Raw genomic sequence first — 16,847 nt, 5'->3', positions numbered from 1 at the left:
TTGCCTTTCCCCATCAGAGCCACTTTCTCCTTTTCCTCTCCTGGGTTCCAACCTAGGAATACAGCTTTCCATTAAGGAACTCAGAAATGTTTTCTAAACAAATAAAAGGAAGTGGCACATTTGCATTGTGACAGGGAGTTTCTGTAGTAATAGTCACCTTAACATTTCTTGAGTCCTTGCTATGTGCCAGGCACTGTGCTAATAACCACTTTAGAAACTTAAAAGAAGAAAGCTAATGGCAGGTACTTCCATGGAGATATTTTATCATGAGGAACCGCCCCGTCTTCAAATTATCAGCCCAGTTTCAGCCAGCTTAATACAAGGCCTGTTGCCCATGTCTGGTCTAATATAGTCACACCTTATCTCTTTGATCTTTCTGATCTTTCTCATTTGGCTTGCCCCCCACCCCCATCCCCACAATTGTAGTAGAGGCTAATTTGAATTTCAAAGTAATTATTTCCAGAGACCAAAGATCCTAACGGCAAAGAAATTATAAATATTGATGAAATACCACACTGCCAGACCTACTCTGTTAAAAGAGAAGTAAATTCTCTATGGTGAAGAGTTTACCAGACTAATCTCAGATGCACGTAACAGTTGAAGTGGAGCTTCCACCTCTCAGTAGAACTGGTTTTGTTGCTGCTGCTATTGTTCAGGTGAATGGTGAGCGTTGCAATGGAGGATGCTAGCTAGGCCACTAGGCCAAGAATGTACAGCCTGCCGGTCTGGCTGCCAGTCTTACTGTGAAAATCTTTGTAAGGGCAAAGGAAAACAACATTCCTTTTAAAACTAGAATGCTTTATCACAACCAGCTCAGCATAAAACATCCCTTGTGTTCTCATTTGACATGTCCAGGCCCTTCAGGAGAGTGGATGGAAGAACTAACTGAGAAGCCCCAGCACGTGAGTGTCCATGTGTTAAGCCCAACCACAGCCTTGGCGTCCTGGACATCTTCCCAAGAGAACTACAATGGCACCATCGTGTCTGTGGTGTCACTCACCTGCCAGAAACAAAAGGAGAGCCAGAGGCTAGAAAAACAGTACTGCACTCAGGTAAAGGAAAGGAACCGCTGCCAGGCTCGCTCACTCACCAACTGCAGCCCAGCCTCATGGGCAATGCGAGGAGGCCATTGCGAGAAGCTGCGCTCGGGTCTCCAGGGTGCATTATAAGCAGTGATACCCAGAGTCCGAGAGGAGCTGGGAAATGAGTATGCATGGGTCTGTGGTTAGTCATCTTCCTTTCCCTCTGAGGATGGCCATCTTCCTTTCACTTTTACTCCTCATTCAATATAATTTACTGAGCACCTATGGTGTGCCAGGTACTAAGGTAGGTGTTGGGGAATCTAGATAATTTTTATATGTCCCACTCTTGCAGAGTTTACAGTTTAGTGAGAACATTGGAAAAACGGACATATAATTACTGCAGAGTATAAAATAAGGCCTAAGCTAAAAGTAAGTGATCGAGGGATCATATAAGTTCATAGAAAGGAGCTAGGCATGAGTAAATATGGACTGGGTCAAGAGCATTGAGAAACTGGTGAGAAAAACTTCCCGCAGGGGAGGTGACAACCAAGCAGAGGGTTTGAGGCAGTTTTTGTTTGTTTGTTTTATTTGGGGGTGGGGGGCAGAGCTCTTTTTCTTGTTATTTTAACTATAAAATGAATGCATGCTCACTGAAAAAATAATTCAAAAATTAAAAGTATGCATGGCTCACTAATCACAACTGAGGAGAGTTTTGAAACATGAATAGGAGTTAGCTAAGCACAAGAGAGTGTGAGAGGCAAGTGGAAACAGTGTGCAAATCAGTAGTTCTGGGCGTGGCTACCAGAATGTGTGCCAAAAGCCAGTCATCAGTCCTGAGTGAAACCACACAGTTTGGGCCCAAGAGTAGACCTTGTTCTCTGATGCCCTGAATGCCCACGGGAAGCCTGGAACCCAGTCCTATTTTCTGAAAACCTGGTTTTATTGTTTTGTTAGATCAAATTTACTGATTCTTGGTGTCTTAGAAACACAATATTCACTTCCCTAAAGGCAAAAACATTATCAATTCATGTGGAATACACTGGAAATATAATACTCAAAGAAGATGTTTGCTATATGAAACCTGTTTGGGATGTTTCCACTTATCCCACAAAAGTCAGGCATTTGCTGAAATTCAAAGAGTAAGAAATTTTAAAATGATAAAATGAATTCAGGAATCGTAGTCTTTGGAGCACTAGAAAGCCTTAGAGCGCTGAGATAAGCCCTTACTTGAAGATGGGCCACCCCTTGACTTGAATTAAATTACAGAGTAAATATGCTGAACCAATTAACAAGTAATCATGGCTCACTGTGTAGCTTATTAGCTTCCCTCCCTGAGCATACCAAAGATGACTGGCTTTCTACATTGACAGAAAAATGTTTCTCTTACAGAGTGTGACCTTGAACTTGACTGCTCAAAGGTACATTTCTTCCTTGCCCCATCCAATGTACAAATTACACATCTTTTGCATAGAAGCAAAAGGCTAAAGGTATAGATAGTATAAATTATAAATGAGCCAGAAAAGGTTGATCTAAGTGTACTTTGACAACACCTTCATGAAGTGCAAACATGAAACTGTTAAGGACTATAGGCAAGGAAGCCAATATTTAAAAAGAAGCATAGGAACTAAACCACTGTGCTAGGTGTTATCTCAATTACCACAAGAATGTTTTGGAGATTGTGTTATTATTATACCTCCATCATCCATTGCTTCACTACACACACACACACACACACACACACACACACAAACACACACACTCGTGTGTTCACACAGTATCAGATGAGGAGACATCAGTTCAAAAAGTCTCAAAAACTGGGAAGAGATCCGAGATGGTGCCATCTTTCCTGTGTTGAGCCCACCCCCCCGGCCAAATCGGAATCTGATTGGCCTGGTGAGCTCTGCTGCTCCACTCTGCTGACACTAAGACCCTGCCTCACCCGACTTGCATACCAAAGAAGGCTTTATCAGTGATTGAACCTTACAGGAGCCAATAGGTAGCAGCAGATCTTGGAGTGTACTGGTTTTTTGGGGAGCTACCCCAGATCTTCTACTGAGGACAGCCATCCTTGGTTCACAGCGTGGACTCTCCCACTTGCCTCCAAGTATAGCAAAGGAAGCAACCAACTGTGGTCTTTGGATCACTTTGTAGCTCCTACCAGGTACTCCCAGGCCAGTCACAGGGAGTGGCTGAGTTGGGCCTCCACCCAAAACTTGGGAGCCCCTCCCAAGAGGACCCAGAACCAATATACTTGGAGGCTGACTTCAGACCACAGCAGAGGACCAACCAATTAGCCCCATAAGCAGCATACACAAAGGATGGTCTCAATAGGCACCAGAGCCCATTAGGGCAAATCCAGCTCCATGGGCTAAGACCTCCGCACAGCAGCCCATAAGCTGTGGACGTAGCCAAACCTCATAGCCAGTCAGCTTGAGCGTCCATACCACCCACTGATACGCCAACAGCTGTCAAGGCTCAACTATAACAGGAAGGTACACACAATCCACACAAGGGACACTCCTGGAGCACCCAGCTCAGGAGACCAGAAAGACTGTGCCAGGGCTCACAGGACACCTATTACATAAGGCCACCTGCCCAAGACTGGGAGTCGTAGTAGATCTACCTAATACTTGAAAACAAACACGGGGAAGCAGCCAAAATGAGGAAACAAAGAAATACATCCCAAATGAAAGAACAGAAGAAAACTCCAGAAAAAGAACTAAACAAAATGGAGGCAAGCAATCCACCAGAGACAGAATTGAAAACAATGATAGAAGGATGCTCAAGGAACTTAGAACTTCAACAAAGAGAGAGCAAACATAAAAAAGATCAAAGAAACCATAAAAATAACCAATCAGAATTGAAGAATACGATAACTGAAACAAAAAGTACACTAGAATCACCAGCAGACTAGATGAAGCATAGGATCAAATCAGTGATTTGGAGGACAAGTTAGCATAAAACACCCTAATTAGAACAGAAAAAAAATCTTAAAAAAAAAAAAAGATAGTTTAAGAGACCTCTGGGAAAACATCAGGCGTAACAACATTCACAGTATAGGCATACCAGGAGAAGAAAGAAAGCAAGGGATTGAGAGTGTATTTGAAGAAATAATGACTGAAAACTTTCATAACCTGGTGAAGGAAATAGACATACAAGTTCAGGAAGCACAGTGAGTCCCAAACAAGGACCACACCGAGGCATATTATAATTAAAATGGCAAAGGTTAAAGACAGAGAGAATCCTAAAAGCAGCAAGAGAAAGGCAACTAGTAACTTATAACGGAGCCGCCACAAGATTGTCAACTGATTTCTCAATAAAAACTTTGCAGGCCAGAAGGGATTGGCACAGAATATTCAGTGTGATGAAAAACAAGGACCTACAACCAAGATTACTCTACCCAGCAAGTCTAACACTTAAAATTGAAGGACAGATAAAGAGCTTCCCACACAAGAAAAAGCTCAAGGAGTTCATCACCACCAAACCAGTATTACAAGGAATGTTACAGGGTTTTCGTTAAGACAGGAAAAAAAAAAAAAAGATCAAAATCAAAATTATGAATAAAATGGCAATAGCTACCTATGTATCAACAATTACTTTCAATGTAAATGGATTAAATGTTCTAGTCAAAAGACACAGGAGGAAACAAACAAACGAAAAAGACATAGGAGGGCTGAATGGATAAGAAAACAAAGCCCTTACTTATGTTGCCTACAAGAGACTTACTTCAGATTTGAAAAGACACAAAGATGGAAATTAAAAGGAAATTAAAGGGAAAATTTATTTCATGAAAATGGAAACAGGAAAAAAAAAATCTGGGGTTGCAATACTTATACCAGACAAAATTGACTTTAAAACAAAGGCTATAAGAAGGAACTATGAAGGACCCAGTAATCCCGCTTCAGGGTATTTATCTGAAGAAACCCAAAACGCTTCTTCGAGGGGTTGTGTGCATCTATATGTTCATTGCAGCATTGTTTTCAATGGCCAAGATGTGGAGGAAGCCTGGATATCCAACAGGGAAGAATGGACAAAGAGGAGGTAGTACATATATACAATGGAATATTGCTTAGTCATGGAAGGGAATGGGTTCTTCCATGAATGGACCTGGGGCATATTGTGATGAGTGAAGTGTCAGACAGAGAAAGATTCAATGTGACTTCACTTGTGTGTAGAATCTAATGGACAAAATGAACAAACAAACAAAACAGAAACAAACTCATAGATACAGAGAACATTTTGATAGTTTCCAGATGGGAGGGGGGATTGGCGGTGTGGATATAAAACAGGGGGACAGGAGTAAGAAATACAAATTAGTTGTTACAAAGCAGTAATGGGGATGTAGGGTATAGCATAAGGAATATAGTCAATAACACTGTAATAATTATGTCTGGTGTCAGAAGGGTACTAGATTTGTTGGGGTGAGAGATGGAAGTGGTTGGGGCAGGGTGAAAAAGGTGAAGGCATTAAGTAGAAATTAGTAGTTACAAAATAGTCATGAAGATGTAAAGTAAAGCATAGGAATATTCAATGATATGGTAATAACTGTATAGTTCCAGGTGGGTACTAGACTAGTCAGGGGATCACTTCTTAAACTATTAATATATAAATGTCTAACCATATGCTGTGCACCTGAAATTAATATAAAATAATATTGAATGTCAAATGTAATTGAAAAATTAAAAAGGGGGAGAATATAAAGGGGAATAAGAGGTTCAAATTTTCAGGTATAAAACAAGTAAGTCATAGGAATGTAACATACAGCATAAGGGATATAGTCAATAAAATTGTAATAGCATAGTATGGTGTCAGATAGTTGCTGGACTTATCATGGTGATCACTTCCTTAGGTGTATAAATGTTGAATAACTATGGCATTCCCCTGACACTAATATAATATTATATGCTAGCTCTATTTTTAATAAAAATCTTTTAAAATATTTGGAGCAATGTTGATAATGTAACATCTATATGGTTCAATATCATGATAGTTATGTATATGCATATACATATATATATATGTATATACATATATATATATATATATATGTATATAAAGAGAGAGAGAGAGAGAGAGAGAGAGAGAGAGAGAGAGAAGCCTGGAAGATTGCCCACCAAAATGTTGCAAATAGTGGGAGGTGTATAATAAGACTTTCAATTTACTTCATTTACTCTTCTGTGTGAAAAATTTTTACAATGAGCAAATCTTAGTTTTATCACTTAAAAATGTATTTTAAGGAAATAAAACAGTACTGCTTAGTTGTGTGTAACATACATGTAGTTGGGCATAGTTTGTTTTTTTAGGAAATGCTCTCAGTTGAGTATATCTCGTTGACTAGCTTTGTCTAGATGGCTTGTAGCAGAATTAAATTCTAAAACATGGACAAGAAACCCTGATATAAAAGAGTATAAATAGGAAAGGAAAGGTAGAAATGCTAACTTATTAATTCAGTTTAATCTTATTTTGGTCAAGTAAATGGAAAAGAAATTTTGATATGCTGTTCCCCCTACTTATGTGTAGAGCAAGTTGTACCAATTCAAATTATGCAATTTTTATTGTGTAGAATCTGTTTCTGGTATTGGAAAGGTTTTAAATCATATCATATCACCAGTAGTATGTCTTCTTAAAATTGAGATGAGACTAAAAAAAATACTATATTATAGTATAGTCAAGCTGTCAACAGTATTATTTGCCACTGATTCATTCTCCTTCCTGCAGCAATTTTACAATGTTATGTACCCTAGAAGCCAAAAAGTTGATGAGTAGTAGGAGTTAGCTTTACTTATACTACAGTTTAAGCATATTTACAACTCTATGAGGTACATAATAGTATTGTCTATGGTTTATCAATAAGGAAACCAAGGTAAGAATTATTTTTAAAATTACAAGTTATCAATAAATTCCCATGCTTATAAGGGGTAGAGTTAAGATTTGATCTCAGACAGTCTGAATAGAGAACAGGTGTTTTTTCCACTAAGGCAGCCTGTCTTAATATTAGAAGCACTAAAGGTTAAAGCAGCATACTTCCTAGCCTGTTAGTTGAATCATCAATCCTTGTACACACCAACATTCTACTTTAAGGGATATATTTTATTCATGTATCTGCTCTCACTATTTTTCTCTTTATGGTATTTGCTACATAACCAAAAGTTCAATAAAGGACAGTAAAGATGAGCTCATCTAAGTGAGAACTGTTCTCTACATCATTCTTTCATGGGTCATAATAGCCTTGCAAAGTGCTTACTGCTGTATCTCGATGCTCAGCCCTGTAACTGGCTTGTAATGTGGATTAGAGGTCACAACGCTAGGCTTCTAGTCCCAACACTGAATCTAAATATGGGACCATGACCGTCTTTGGCTTTACTCTCTTCATCTATTAAATGAGAGATTTGGACTAGATGATCTCTGAAGTCATTTCCATCTCTATAATTAGATACTATATGCTTCTAAGTGACGAGGGACTGAAGACATTCCTGCACTGATCTTTGTATGCAATCAGCTGACACTACAATTTAGTATGTCAGACTATCCTTATGGTATTGCTGATTTGATTACGGTTAGAAGCTGATGTGTCTCTAGTGTACATAGTTACAATTGACATTGATGGGTATAAAGTAGTTCATGGGTTTTATTAAATCCAGCCATAGAATTAGAATGTGCTGTTAACATTCAGTATTCACAGAACCTATAAATCATCAAAATTTTGAAATCTGACCTTCCCCAACATGAGTAAAGGTTTTTGGATTTCGAAGTCATCTATGGTTCCACAGAATCTCTGAATTCAATTTTAGCCTTGAAAGCCCAGCTCTAAATGAATCTTATTGGGTGTTTGATTTAAAGGTGAACTCAAGCAAATCTATTATTGAAAATCTGGTTCCTGGTGCCCAATACCAGGTTGTGATGTACCTAAGAAAAGGCCCTTTGATTGGACCACCTTCAGATCCCGTGACATTTGCCATTGGTAAGTTGCCAGCTACAAGAATAATAACTTTATTAAAATAATTGTTTGGGTAAAAAGGATCAAATATATGGTGATGGAAGGAGAACTGACTCTGGGTGGTAAACACACAACGTGATATACAGATGATGTAATACAGAATTGTACACTTGAAACTTATGTAACTTTACTAACAATTGTCACCCCAATAAACTTAAAAAAATTGTTTGGAGGGGTGCAATGTCCAAGCTCAAGTCATTATCATCATATATGAGTGACCCATACTTGTTCACCCAATAACCCGCCTTCAGAGTAATAAACTAGTATAATTGTATAGCTGGAGGACATACATAACATTTACTACTTAGGGGGAAAATATCAGAGGCAAATATGTTTAGTTTTCAATGATTGGATCAGAAGAGTGAAAACCCTAGTTAAGTAAAAGTTTGAAACCATTGCTAAGATATTAAACATTCCTTATTGACTTTCTTTTTTTACTCCCACCTCCCTTCTTCTTAGTTCCAACTGGAATAAAGGATTTAATGCTCTACCCCTTGGGTCCTACAGCAGTGGTTTTGAGCTGGACCAGACCTTACTTAGGAGTGTTCAGAAAATATGTGGTTGAAATGTTTTATTTCAACCCTACAACAATGACATCAGAGTGGACAACCTACTATGAAATAGCAGCGACTGTCTCCTTAACTGCATCAGTGGTAACCTTTTCTTAACCAGCTGTCACACTTTCCTGTGTAAACAGATATGCCTGTACTGTATGTACCAAATGTCAGTAAAATTATCTGTAAATTAGATCGCTTTGTAAATACACACAGGTAGCTTGCTACTTTCAAGGTTTGTTTGGTTGCTTTTGCTTTTAGGATTATTTTTAGTTTTGTTTTTTTAGAGAGAAAGAAGGAAAATTGCATGAAACTAGCTTTCACCCCTAATTGAGTTTATTTGTTAATTCACATTTTAGTAGCGCTATCAAGTGTTAATTGTTTCCTTCTGCTCTGGAAGAGAAAAACACGAGAGATTAGCTTTCATCATTTAATAATTAGTTGACACTGCTTACGTGTAATGATGACTGTTCTTGACATCTACAAATCAATTAAATACTTATAATGTCAGGCTACTAAAGAATGCATTTCAAAAGAGCAGGTAAAGACTCCTCTTTTTAAAGCTTGAATAATTTTTAAAGTGCAGTTACCTATAGGTCACACATGAAGTACACAATTGCCCTCTATGCTGTTGATGACACATGCTTATGGTCCAAGCTGGGAGAATACAGAGTTGTGAAAGGTCACTTGTTTTAGAAATAGGGAGATGTGTACACACAGTCACTTGCAAATAAGTACTGTTTTATTTTGCAGTATAACTTAGGACACTGAAAAGTGAAACCAATATTGAAGAAATATTTGGCTCTGTACCTTTGAATCAGTTTTTTTAAATTATGTTGTATTTTTGTATATCATTTTATTTCCACTTCATCTCATTCCAAAAGGAAGTTTTGTTGTTGTTTTATGGAAAATTTAAAAAGGCACAGAAAGGAAAATAAAAATTACTCATCAGTTTTTTTCATAGCTTAATAGAAGTAATTCTATTCCAAAAAATATGATTTTCCCCCTTAGTCTTTTGTCTCCTTGCTTTTTTTTAGAGAATAGCTAATCTGTTGCCCGCATGGTACTACAACTTTCGAGTGACCATGGTGACATGGGGAGACCCAGAATTGAGCTGTTGTGACAGTTCCACCATAAGCTTTATAACAGGTGAGTGGTGCATGGGAAATGGTTTCCTGAGGAGAGAACACTATTTTGCGGAGTTTCTGAAGGAATACATCTCCAGAAACTGCTAGTCCTTCACTCAGGACTGATGGAGCATCAAGGTCATGGAAGATAATAGGCTTGATTCTGAAAATTCATTATGTGTTTAAATGATAGCCTTTAAAAATTACAATATTTTTTTTTCTGAGTCACTGTCCTTGATTTATGTGCCCTGTTTTGAATTGATTAGAATAGAGATGTAGCAGGCAGAGCTTTCAGCTTAATGCTGCACTCAGCTGACTTTACCCATTTGATGATTATATTTGCTAGAGTGCCTCAATTTCCTTATTAATGAAGCCATTTTTAAAGTCACAGGCTGACTGCGGTATTGTCCACTGCAAGAGGTAAAACAGGCTTTGGAGACAGGTGGACCTGGGTTTGAATCATGGCCCTGCTGCATGCCACATGTAACCTTGAGCAAGTGAACTTCCGAAGCCTCGTTTTTTTTCGTGTGGAAAATGGGGATGATAATAGTATCTATTATCTGTTATTATCTATTATTACTTCTCAATTAAATGAGCTGCTTAGCAAAATACATGGCACAAAGTTTAAGTAACTTAAAAAACTGTTTGTGTTAGATTTCAGAGCCTTTAATTATGTAGTTCATCATGATACAGCAGAGATGGTCAGAGGTAGCAATGTAAAGGGGAAATTCATCAGAGACATTAACCCCAGTTGTTTGAACTAAGATTTTCCAAGAACTTTTCTTGGATTATGAGACTGTAATGAGAGTTGTACTGAGAAAAGAAAGGAGAAAAATAATTTTAAATGAAGAATAATTTTTGCAAATTTTTCTCACTGGACATCTAGCTTTGCTGTGTTGAAATTAATAAATTAAAAAACAATGGAAAGAAACTAATCATGTGAATTCTTACACAATCAACTTATACAGTTCATCACTTTTCCTTACCAGCTCCCTTAGTTCAAAAAAGGAGAAAATACCAATTATAAACAATCCCTGTGTTATGTTTTTGACTGTTTTAATAACCATATATTTAATTATAATTAAACCTCACTGTATCAATAATTCATACAGTTTAGCTTTATTGGGATTAACTCTCTGAGAATATTCTTTCCTTCTCAGGCAGAGCAGTGTCTTGATAAAGCCCAGACTTTGCATCTGAACACTTGATTGAGCAGACCTAGCTCTACTAATTTCTGGCTTTGAGCAAATTATCTTAATGATTCTGGTCTTCTATTTTCACAGCTGTAAAACTCAAAATATTTCCTACCAACTGGCTAATACAGCAAAACTAAGTGCGTTAGAATTCACTGCAGTAAGGCAGAACACAGCCCTGGCAGTCATTTCAGGGTCTTAGAAGGGGAACATTGGAAATGAAATAGTAACAGGATTTGGAGTTCTGGACTCAGGTGGTTTAGGTGTGTCTTTCAAATTTGGGAACTGATTGGGACTAGGCAAAAAGTGTGATATGACAGTTTAGGTGAACAAAGCAATTCCAGATATGTAAACTGTAGTTAATAAAGCAAGCTATATGCCTGAGTGAGCAGTCTGCTGCCTCCAATAAATTGAGTTTTGGTAATTTCTTACGTTTTCCTGGAACAAACTATTAAGTCATGCTGACACTGTTGGTCCACAGTCATATCTAAGCATATTGATACAGGTGGTCTCAGTTCTCACATTTATAAAATGGACATAATAGTACCCCACAGGGTAATGTGAGAATTAAATTATACAGTGTAAATCACCATTAAAACATAATGGTAGCTGAGCTTTATTTTTATACTTATTTTTAAAACTAGTTAAAATTTTAGCTTTCATTCTTTTACCTTTCTTCTCTCAATTCAATTTTAAAGCAAATAAGGATCTCATACTTTACTTTCCTATGCTTTTAATTGTGACCCAAATTGCCAAATTGTGTGGTATAAAAGGAAACAGGAACAAAATATTTGAATAAGGTGTGATTTATTACGACCTCAATTCTATTTTTGTTAGGTAAAGTCAAGTTCATAATTATACTGGTGAATCAGATAATGTTTAATAAGCAAGTAGTGACATCTTGTGGTCCTTCAGAAATATTCTGGATTTAAGAGTAACAACACGGAGTATAAGAATCTGAACACCTCATACCTATGAGGAGGAGATATATACTTCTGGGTTTCCAATTTTAAATATGTTTCGAGGAAACATATCCTCACTAGAATTAGAACACAAGAAAATAGCCTCTGAAGAAACATAAGCATAGGTACTTATATATATGTGAAGTGTGTAGGAATATATTAAGAAGCTATAAAGAAGCCAGGGTTATTATTCCATATTAGACTATTCTGAACTACAATGTGGATTTATGTTATTGTTGCTATTTCAAGATTAGTTATGTTATGAATGTTTATTTTGAATATATTAAAGAAAATAATTCTTTATGATTCATAGAAATTCTCCAAATATTTTACTTGAAATTATGCTATGTTATGGAACGGAACACTTGCCTGTCTTCAAACCACCATACACATGGAATTTTAATTCAGTGGTGTATTTGTTTCTTAAAATATTCAGAATTATCAGTTATTTTAAAAATAATCAACATATGCTTTCACAGCTCATATATTATAAATCTTGTGATGAGCTCTCCTCCCTAGTTGGGAAATTTTTTAAAGTTTAAATGTGTAAGAATATAAAATAATATCTTTAGTGTTAGAGATAATTTAGCATTGTAGCATCATAAAAAGTCTTTTCTTTTCCTCCCTTAATACTTGCTTCAGGAGCATTTATTAAGAGCCTACCTTCTGCAAAGCCCTAGACTAGACACTGTCAGTGATACTGCCTTGTTATTATATGGAAATTATGTTTATTTTCTGTCCCTCTACTCATCGATCCTACTGACCTTTATTCTCATAAACATCTTTGCTGCACCACAATGAAAAAGATTTACAGGACTCCAGTGTTTCCAGTACTTCTTTGAAACTAAGTTCACCAATACCTAATAATACTAATTTATTGTTGCAATAAGCATACCCAAACAAGTGAACATTTTAAGAATATTATAACTGTGAATTTTGTATAAAGACTTTGATATCCTCAGGTCAGATGGGGCTGTCTTGTGTCTGAGCCAAACAGGTGGGATCCCATGAAACAAGCTCCTTGTACCAACACTTTTCACTATGGTGCTAGAGACCCAGGAGTTCCCAGGACCATCATGTGGTGTGAATTTTAATTCTTTAACTCCATCTGGGATTTCATGTTCTATTGATAACTACTTTAATTATTAGTAGTCTCTTATAGTCAAGTGCTCCTCTTTCCTCCTTTATAGCCCCAGTTGCTCCAGAAATCACTTCTGTGGAATATTTCAACAGTCTGTTATACATCAGTTGGACATATGGAGATAACACAACTGACCTCTCCCATTCCAGAATGCTGCACTGGATGGTTTTTGCAGAAGGAAAGAAGAAAATTAAAAAGAGCGTATGTTTCTTTGAATCCCAGTGTTGGGCATCTGAATATGTATTTGCATAAACTATGGAAAACCATTAAGCAGACATTTATTGAGACATTAAACAAATATTTCTATATCAGTTGGCACTGTTTTAGGCTCCGGAGATAGGAGAGTGAACAAAAATGAAATTCCTTCTTTCATGGAGTTTACCTTTTAATCTTTACTAGTGAGCTGTAATAGTTGCAACTACTGACTTTTCCTGTATTTAAAGTTATAATTTGATCTTTTTTTCAGAATATTTTCAAGAAAAGCACAGTTATTAAATTTCAATAATTTCTCTGTATATTCCAAAATCCAAATATTTGGGTACATTGGGAATACTGATTACTTTTCTCCTGATTTATTAAGCTCTTTGACACTGTATTAGAATACAGACTAAATGACTGTAATATTTCTTTTAAAAAGATCATGGCTCAAAGAAAATCAAAGTTTATGTCTCTCTTATACTAGCCCAGGACTATCAGGGCACCTCTGCTGTAAGGGATAGTCTAGAGGTCCAGAACCGTTCGCTCTTGTTGCTCCAGCTGTCACTATATGTAGTCCTCATCTGCACAGGTGAACCTTCATTATTATTACATTAATATTCCAGCCTGCAGGAAGGGGAAAGAGAGGACATGGAAGCTCAGCACTTACGGGGTGTAAACAGAACTATAAGTTGCCCATGTGACTTCCTACTTACAATCCACTAGTCAGAATTGGGTCACATGGTCCCCTCTAGCAATAGGGGAGGCTGGGAAATACAGTAATTAGTTAAGAAGCCAGATATCTACAGATATGGCTAAGATTCTTCTGAGTGTCTTAGCTAAGGCTGAAAAACGTACCTATCAGGAGCAACCCAGCAATTGCCTTTTCTAACATGAGGAAAAATGTTAGAGTAATACCTATTCCAAACAAGGGAATTAACTGCAAAATATTTTGATATGCATTATGCACATTTAGAGCTACCTTGCATTTGGCTCAGTTGAGGAATTCATATCCTTTTCAGAGGAAATAACATATCCGGAAGGTTGTAACCATTGTAGATTGCAGCACAGAATAGAAGGTATGTCTGTGATAGCCCTATAGTTGTTTGGAATGGTATTCTAGTTCAAGTTCACTAGAAGTTTAAACCCTCGATTTTGATGATCTTGTAGGTAACACGCAATGTCATGACAGCAATTCTCAGCCTCCCTCCAGGAGATATCTACAATCTCTCAGTAACTGCTTGCACTGAAAGAGGGAGTAATACCTCCATGCTCCGCCTTGTCAAGCTAGGTAAGAAGGGTGTGTGTGTGTGTCTGTGTGTGTGTCTGTGTGTGTGTGTAATCATGCTGGGAGAACTAGTGTTTGTGTCTCTTGGTTTAGCATGGTCGTCTCAACTCAGTGAAATAACAGAAAAATGGCTCTCTCTCTTTTATACGTGCAAAATAGTTGTTTATACTACCAAAAGAGTACATTCAACTTTAAGTATAAGTTTCTGTGAGTGCAATGTTTACTGTTTTGGAAGACAGGAGTGTTCACCATTCAGAGTAAGTTTAGAGAAACCAAGGAGTCTCAAAATTGGAGAGATGGAAGGACCTTAGAGATTATCTACTGCAGTACACTCAACCCTATTAGATGCCATTCCCTTTTCATATAACTATTACATAATGGTCCCTTTAATATCTTCAATTAAAATCCATAGGCAAAATAACCCACATATTGATATTTTGAATTTGATATAATGTGCTAACTGTAATACAAACTCAAGATAAAAGACAAATAATTTATAATAAAATAATATGGATTCCCCATGTGTGTGTTCAGATACAACTCTTCTAAAAGTCATAATGAAATTGCCTAATGACTACACATTATTAAAGCAAATAAGTTTGAGTTTACAAGAAGTAAAACCATCAGTAGTTCTTCTATACAAGAAGTATAAAAATAAATGAAGGAATAAACAAACTCATGTTGATTAATTATAAATAACTGAGCAAGCATAGGTATAGATGAATCCTAGAATAAAACCTAGAATTAGAGTAATAACGGACGACACATTATTGGCATCTAATGAAAGCAAGAGGGAAATAGCCTTAATTAAAATAGAGATAACATGCCAAGAAGAATAATAGGCTGTGGATGAGGGAAAATAAGGAGAGTATGATATCCTTGAAAATAAGCTGAAATTTATGTATAGAATACTGTCAAAATAATTATATTATGAAATACAACTAGGAAGTGACTATGTAACACAAAACACATCTTCTACATTCAATAATCTACCATGTATTGAGGGATACATTTAGTTTCTGATAGTTCAAAGGGCCTCAAAGATGATATTCTATAATCAGCAGCAGGCAAAAGAAGATGGACGGGCAAAAAGTTGTGTGATGGACCCTTGAGGCAGTGGCAACACAAAAATAAATGCCTTTCAATTTGATATGTAATTTTCACAACAGAGATCTCATTTTTATATTTTAAAAATTAAAGCTATATGGAATGGCAATAAAAATACTTTCAAAACACTTCCTGCATCTTACATCACTGTTCCAGATATCTGTTAATTTATACTGTGTCTGACTCAGCTCATAAAAGTCAAATCATAAAAGTTACATCATTTATGGAGCCCACTGTGTGTTCGCCACCCGGGGTCGGTTCTCCTTCCATCACCATATATTTGATCACCCTTGCCCTCATCTACCACCCCCCACCCCCCCGTTACCCTCTGGTAACCAATAAACTATTGTCTGTGTCTATGAGTTTTTGTTTCTTATTTTTTTTCTTGTTCTTTTGTTGTTTCATGTTTGGTTTTGAGGTTTGGATTCAGGGTTCAGGTTCCCGTTTTGGGTCCATGTTTGTGTCGGTGTTCGGGTTCAGGTTTTGGGGTTCAGGGATTCCAACTTCGGGTTAAGGTATCAGCGTTTGGGTTTGGTTTCAGGGTTTTGTGTTTGGTTGGGGGATGCTGTTTGGGTATGAGGTTTATGGTATAGGGGTTCAGGGTTCGTGCTATGGGTGTGGGTTTTGGGGTTCGCTGTTCCATTTTGAGGTTTAATTTTTGGGTTTGTGGTTGTGTCCTGTTATGGGGTACAGGTCTTTGGTGTTCGGGGTACAGTTTTGGGGTTCGTGGTTCCTGGATCATGATTAGAGGTTTTGGTTTGGTTTTGGTGATCTTGTTCTGATTTGAGTTTCTGGGTACATGAATTTGGGGTTCACGGGTTCAGGGTTAGGGTATAGAGGTTTCGGTTTCAGGCTCTGTTTAGGGATTGTGTTTTGGCTCTTGTTTTGGGGTAACTGTTTTTCGGGGTTCAGGGTTCGGGTTTGGGGGTTCAGGGGTTCGTGGTTGAGGTTTATGGCTTTGTGTTTGGTGTTAGGGATTTGGTTTGGTTTCGTGTCTCTTGTTCTGGTTTGAGTTTCTGGGTACAAGATTTTGGGGTTTAGTGTACAGCGTTCGGGTTATAGTGTTTATGGTTTTGGGAATCGGTTTCAGGGTTCGTTTTTGTTGTTTGTGTTTGTGTTCGAGTTTTGGGTACTGATTTTCGGGTTTCAGGGGTTCCGGATTCAGTTTCGGTGTTTGGCCTTTAGGTTTGGGTTCAGGGTTCACATTTGGATTCAGGTTTTGGAGTACAGAATCCAGGGGCTTGGGGTTAGGGGTTCAGGT

General features: G+C 37.4%; 1 protein-coding gene across 3 annotated transcripts in view; it reads left to right on the top strand.

The window, feature by feature from the left end:
• PTPRO (protein tyrosine phosphatase receptor type O) overlaps positions 1-16,847 on the top strand; it is a 198,452-nt gene that overhangs the window by 118,265 nt on the left and 63,340 nt on the right. For all 3 annotated transcript variants that reach the window (XM_019744758.2, XM_019744759.2, XM_074325980.1), the window contains 6 exons: positions 856-1,052; positions 7,863-7,983; positions 8,479-8,672; positions 9,611-9,722; positions 13,046-13,197; positions 14,362-14,482. In XM_019744758.2, coding sequence (XP_019600317.2) covers positions 856-1,052; positions 7,863-7,983; positions 8,479-8,672; positions 9,611-9,722; positions 13,046-13,197; positions 14,362-14,482 — 897 coding nt within the window. The remainder of the gene's footprint in view (positions 1-855; positions 1,053-7,862; positions 7,984-8,478; positions 8,673-9,610; positions 9,723-13,045; positions 13,198-14,361; positions 14,483-16,847) is intronic.

This window comes from Rhinolophus sinicus, linkage group LG02, assembly GCF_036562045.2.
Source record: "Rhinolophus sinicus isolate RSC01 linkage group LG02, ASM3656204v1, whole genome shotgun sequence".
NCBI classification, from domain to species: domain Eukaryota; kingdom Metazoa; phylum Chordata; class Mammalia; order Chiroptera; family Rhinolophidae; genus Rhinolophus; species Rhinolophus sinicus.
Note: the sequence above shows the minus strand (reverse complement) of the source record. Positions and strands in the feature narration are given on the sequence as shown.